The sequence below is a fragment of the Rhinolophus sinicus genome, linkage group LG04 (assembly GCF_036562045.2).
Source record: "Rhinolophus sinicus isolate RSC01 linkage group LG04, ASM3656204v1, whole genome shotgun sequence".
Taxonomy (NCBI): Eukaryota; Metazoa; Chordata; class Mammalia; order Chiroptera; family Rhinolophidae; genus Rhinolophus; species Rhinolophus sinicus.
Genome location: NC_133754.1, coordinates 55,407,632 through 55,413,631, shown reverse-complemented (window position 1 = coordinate 55,413,631; position 6,000 = coordinate 55,407,632). Strand labels below are relative to the sequence as shown.

The following is a 6,000-nucleotide window of genomic DNA, read 5'->3' as shown; positions in this document are numbered from 1 at the left end:
TTGACATGAAAGTGTTTTATTTAAAATTGTTATAATAAAAAGCAAATAGACATTTGAAGATATTTGTCTCATTTTAGAAAACATAAGTTTTAAGGATTAAAAGTAATTTTCTGAACTTGTTGCCAGAATTAAAATTTCACATCACAGAAATGTTTAAAGACAAATATTGACCAACAGATTACAACACTAAAGTTGTACAATAAATAAAAAAGCTTTCTAATTTTTTTTTTTTTACCAAAAAAAATCATGAACTGATGAAATAACAATAGAAAGTTAACATTAATTTCAGAAAAAAAGGCACATCCAGGCAAAATAGTCAAGGCGATTTGTAAAATGCAGCGTTATGTTTATACTGTGCATGATCAGTTGAATGCAGTAAATCACTCTGGAAGATTCTAAAATATGGCAGTAGTAATTTCTAAAGCCGGGCAAAGAAGAAGATACCCTCTGCCCTTAATAGTGTATTTTGTTCCTGATGTAGAAGGCTCACAGGAATGTGCAATTATAGAACTGTCCCAAATACTTGCTTTTCCTGCATACAGGTTTCACTTTGCAAAGTTGTTTATCATCTCGGTGCCCTCAGAGGCTTGACCGCCGGTCTGGTCGCGGCACACACTTTGTAATTGCAGCTCTCCACAGCACCGGGGCCAGTAAAAGACTGAGCGTGGTCACACTCAGGATTAGGAGGTACACCTGCAACAGGTAAAACGGAGTGTCATCTCAGTATTAGGAGGTGCACACGTAAGGCTGAGTGCGGTCACACTCAGGATTAGGAGGTACACCTGCAACAGGTAAAACGGAGTGTCATCTCAGTATTAGGAGGTGCACACGTAAGGCTGAGTGCGGTCACACTCAGGATTAGAAGGCACACCTGCAACAGGTAAAACGGAGTGTCATCTCAGTATTAGGAGGTGCACACGTAAGGCTGAGTGCGGTCACACTCAGGATTAGAAGGTACACCTGCAACAGGTCAGGCGCATGTCCTCCAACCACAGGTGCATTCTTAGGTACACCCCATACAGCCACAGGTGCAGCGACATTTGGCTGTGAGGCAGACTGAGATTTGACCATCAGCGGAGACTGTCGTTGGGTTAATGCATCACTGGTCCACACAGTGGAGTCTATATAACCTGGGTGTCACCCCTTGGGCAGACTGACCCCTTGGGAGTCACTTACAGTGAAGGTATAGCCGCAGGGCAGTTTTCAGAGGGAGCTCTTGCACAACTTCCTTTCTTCAGCAATTGTTTTTGGTGCTGTTTAACATCAAGACTTATCTTACTCACACTTATGGATACAAGGAGACAACCACTTAATTTTGAATGCTTACCAGCATTTCACATGTACCGATAAAAACTTTTATATTCATTCAGCCCAAATTTATTGCTCAGGAGCAGGTAGGCAGAACCAAATATTCAACGTGTCACTTGGCAGGGCGGGCTTTATCGACAACATCACAACAGAGGGCGGGGTGTGTGAGGTGGGGGCCGTCAGGAGGCCCCCCCACATGGTGGCCCCACCATGTGGAAGGGAATGAGAACAGGGGCAAACCCCTGCTCTGGCTTCAGGGCTCAGGCCCAGCAAGGTCAACTGTGCTTCCACAGACATCAAGAAGGGCAAAAAGCAAAACTTAGATTGCAGAAGGGGGCTATCAGGTCAAGAAAATTAGGTTAAATAATTTATTTTGTATTTTTATGAGAATCAGTTTACGTGAGCCAACCTGATGACATGCTGAGAAGCAAGCTCTCAAATGCTCCTCAAAAATAACTTTAAATAGAAGTTACTATTTGGGAACTTGTGTGTCTACAAATCCATGATTTAAAAACATCCTGAAGTTAACTGTTTCTACACTGGGAAATACAGAAACAGCCGATTTCCACCGCCTAGGAGTCTGTACAGAAAGCATGCAGGCTCCAGCCCTGGCATGCATGCGATTTCTTAGTGAACCAACAGTTCCAAAGTAGGGAGTTCAGATTTCTACACTATTTGCTTTCACTAAACAGTAATGCTCTAATTTTAGTTACCAAATGCTTTTCTTAGTCACAGCATCAATTTGCCCTTAGATCATTCAGGGCTAATACTCAACTGAGTTGTCTGGTCCTGAAAGAATATTCAGATTTTAAATATTAAACGTTTAACACTGGGGAGCAACAGACTGAGGCATTATTTACCCCCGGGCTGGGGAGCTTTTCTTTTACTTTAGAGCCACAACCCACACCCTGAAGATAAGCACAAAACCTCCTTCTTATCAAATTTAAAGTGACAATCATGGATCGTCAAATGATATTCATCAAGTTCTAGTTCACAGACAGTTAAAAAAGGGCAAATAATACAAGTTAAAAAAAAATAGAAATGAACAAAACCAGAGAGAAAGGTGAGGTAAGTACAAAATAGCAGGTGGACAAGCGCACAAGTGTACACACACACACACACACATACACACACACACCTGCACGCACACACGACAGGGCATGATGCTCGCACATCAGCATGAGGAATGGCGACCAGACCGGTGGCAAAGCGCCTGTCTGACCGTGACCGTGAGCACTCACAGAAAGCGAGTGGGGACTCACCTCCCGAGAAATGATGCCCGCTCTGCGCGCTCTGCTCCCCAGGACGAAAGAGAACTCGCTGACCTGGGCCAGCCCTGCAGCCACGATCCACTTGATGTACTGGCTGGTCTTCGGCAGCAGGAGAGACAAGACCAGCGCTGCCAGAACAAACTGCGAGAGTGGCCGTGTGTTACTGCTTACCCAGAGCCCTGACAGCCAAGCACCCAGAAAACAGAGCCACATAAACGCTGGGGCAGCCCTCAAGGGGCACAAAGAGGGGACATACAGAGAGGCACCTCAATGCAGAAGCACCAAATAAACACAAAATGTCTGAAATAAAACCACATAAACACAAAGGCAAAATCAAGGGTGTAGGTTCCCCAGCAGAAAACAAGGCTTTCTTTCCCTTCCAAACTACGTTCACAGCATTAAATGTTATACAGCATTCAAGATGGAAATTTCAGTTTTAATGCGAGAGAAGTCTCTCTCTCATGTAGACAGGATCTGGAGGTAAGCAGCCTGGTGCTGGTGGGGCGGCCAGACCATCGTCAGGGGTTGTACCTCCTTCAGATGGAAATATTTTAAGTCAATGTTTGTCATCCGCAGAGCCAGATAGGTACAGGACAGGTAACTGCACCTTGGATTAAAAGTTATTATAACACGAGCAACTGAGTAATTTGTAGGCACAGAGAGCAGACGAGCGGAGAGCAGTGAACTAATTCTCAGTGGTCATTAAAATGTATGTCTGTCTGCATGTGTCATAAGAGAGGGGATCTGTGGTTCTTTGGATTCACTTAGGATAAAAGTCAAATTATAGCGCAAGGATTTCACTGGAAGATCCAGAAAGCTGTTTCTTCCGTCCAGCTTTCTAACTCCCAATTTGAAACATACTCAGTTCTGAGACAAACAAAGGAAAACAAACCCAAACCACCCCTCTCCTCATCCCAGCTGTGCCGGTGGCAAAAGTGGTGGGCGTCATCTCCCAGACGGGGGTTGTGTGTAAACGCTGTAGCTGGGGGCTCACGGACTCGGCATCACTAAGGGCAGGAAATTAGGCCCAGGAAGCAGTGACATGTGCTGCGTGACGGGAAAGCCACACATAACATGAACTGTACCAATCACGAGTGACTGAGAGGCAGGACGGATACCTTCATGATCACCACCGACAGAGTGAGGACCATCAGGACGGTGAGCTCGTACACCACGAAAGTGGGAAACACGTGCAGGCCTGTTAGGAAAAGGACACACACAGAATTCTTTCAGGATCACACAGCACGTCTCCCAACAACACACACCCGTGTCTCAGTGACAAATCTACAAATTCCCAAGCTCCTAATAGTTGTTTCGATACAGGATAAAGTTCTTTAAGCACGATCCTCTCAAGCCGTTCCCTGAAGTGCTCCTCCAAGCATCTGCTGCCAGCGGCTCTGGAGCCAGCTGCGCCCGGCAAAGTGGCCGGGCGGTGGGCTGCGTGGGCCTGGGCGCAGAGCGCAATCCTCCGCCAGACGTCACCCCAGGACACAGCAGAGCATGACAGCAAGCAGCTGCTAAATCTGATGTTCCTTTATGAAAACATTCTGGCCAGGATGCAAACGACTCTTCGAGTCAGAAGACAGGAGAGGAGGTTGAGTGTCCACACCTCAAGGCTGGGAGGCCCCACAGCTCGCTGACCCAGGGTGCAGCGGGGTCTCCCCAGCACGCTCTCGTGTCCTATATGGACAGCACTGTGGCGTGGTCGTCATCACACAGTCCCGCATTGTCACAGCAAGCGCCTGGGCCCAGACCAGCGTGGGCCCTCAGCACACAGGCCAGATGACAGAGATTTTCTTTCCCCTCTGAGGGCAGAGACTCTACTCACTTACGTGCCTCCCCGCAGGGAGCAGAGCACCCTGCACAGAGCGACGATGACACCAGACTGACTGGAGCCAGTACTTAGTGACGTTAACAAAACGGAAAGAGACGAAAGCCATGTTACAATGTCTTTGCCACATATAACTTTCACAGGAGGGCAAACAAGCTATGTTACACTTTTTCCACGTATGGCCATTCATTCTTACAACAAATACCAAATGTATATTTGGGATAGCACAATGTTCAACAGGACAGGCTCTGGGCTAAAATCCAGGGTCTACCACGAACCAACTGTGGACGCTGGCACACCTCTTAACCTCTCTCTGCCTCAATTTCTTCATCTGTAGTTGTGGATCTGGGCGATGAGTGAATGCAACATGACGTGTGAAGCAGGTAACTGGTAAACGATCTGTGTTAATTAATAAACACCAACTCTCGTGGTCACTGCACACACTCACTAGACCCACAGATATAAAAGTGAGCAAGGATCTAGGGCTGCAAGGTGCTAGGTTACACCTGACATGTGACAACTACCTCTAGGGCACCTTCAAGAATAGCTCTGTCACCCCCCACACCACTGCTGCTGGAGTCGCCATGAGTGAATTGCCCCCAAGATCATGTGCTGAGGTCCTAATCCCCAGTGTGATAGTATTTGGGGGTAAAGAAGGTTAAATGAGGTCACAGGGTGCAGCTCTGATCCAACAGGACTGGTCTCCTGTAAGAAGAGAAGAGACACTGGAGCTCACTCGTGCTCCCATGCCCTCACCCTCTGTGCACACACACCCCAAAGAAAGGTCATGTGAGGACCCAGCAAGAAGGTGGCCGTCTGTCTGCGAGCCAGGAAGAGTCCTCACCAGAACCCGACTGTGTGTAGATGCCTGATCACTGCACTATACACCTAAAGCTGAAGCTGAACAATAATGAATGTCAACTACAATTATAGATAGATAGATAGATAGATAGATAGATAGATAGATAGATAGATAGATAGTTACAAGAAGTGGAGTACAGCATTAGGAATAGAGGCAGTGGAAATGTAATGGCTGTGTGCGATGTCAGAGGGGTAGTAGATTGGGGAAGGGGGTTATCACTGTGTGAGGGATATAAATGATAAATGTCTAACTATTACACTGTTTTGTGCACCTGACACGAACAACAACAAAAAAAAGAACCCGACTGTGTTAGCACCTTTGTCTTGGGCTCCAGACTCCAGGACCATGAGAAATAAACGTCTGTTGTTTGAGCCCAAGTCTCCTAAGGTACTTGGTTATGGTGGCCCACGCTGACTGAGACTGAGCACAAAAGCATTCATAAACATAAAGAAATGAGCTGGGCTGGCTGTGTCCCAATAAAATGTCATTTATCAAATCAGGCATCAGGTCAGATGTGGGCCATGGAGCAGCGTCTGTGGACCCTGGTCCAGTGGGAAGGACGCAGATTCAAAATCTATACTGCTGCTTGCTATCTGCGTGAGCCTGGGGCCCTTACTGACAATGAGGGCTAGGATGCATGTCACTGAGGTGAGGCAGGTCCCGATTTCCACCTTGTAGAGGGGGGGCATGTGGAGTCCCACTCGTCTCCTGTCCCCCTGCACTATCCT

The 6,000-nt window shown here is 47.0% G+C and overlaps 1 protein-coding gene across 2 annotated transcripts in view; it reads right to left on the bottom strand.

Annotated features, from left to right (window-relative positions):
* Positions 1–6,000, bottom strand: part of TMCO3 (transmembrane and coiled-coil domains 3) — a 50,883-nt gene continuing 44,883 nt past the window's right edge. For both annotated transcript variants that reach the window (XM_074329562.1, XM_074329561.1), the window contains exons 12-14: positions 3,698–3,777; positions 2,571–2,720; positions 1–693 (exon numbers count right to left, since the gene is read on the bottom strand). In XM_074329562.1, the coding sequence (XP_074185663.1) occupies positions 580–693; positions 2,571–2,720; positions 3,698–3,777 (344 nt within the window). In that variant the 3' untranslated portion in view covers positions 1–579. The remainder of the gene's footprint in view (positions 694–2,570; positions 2,721–3,697; positions 3,778–6,000) is intronic.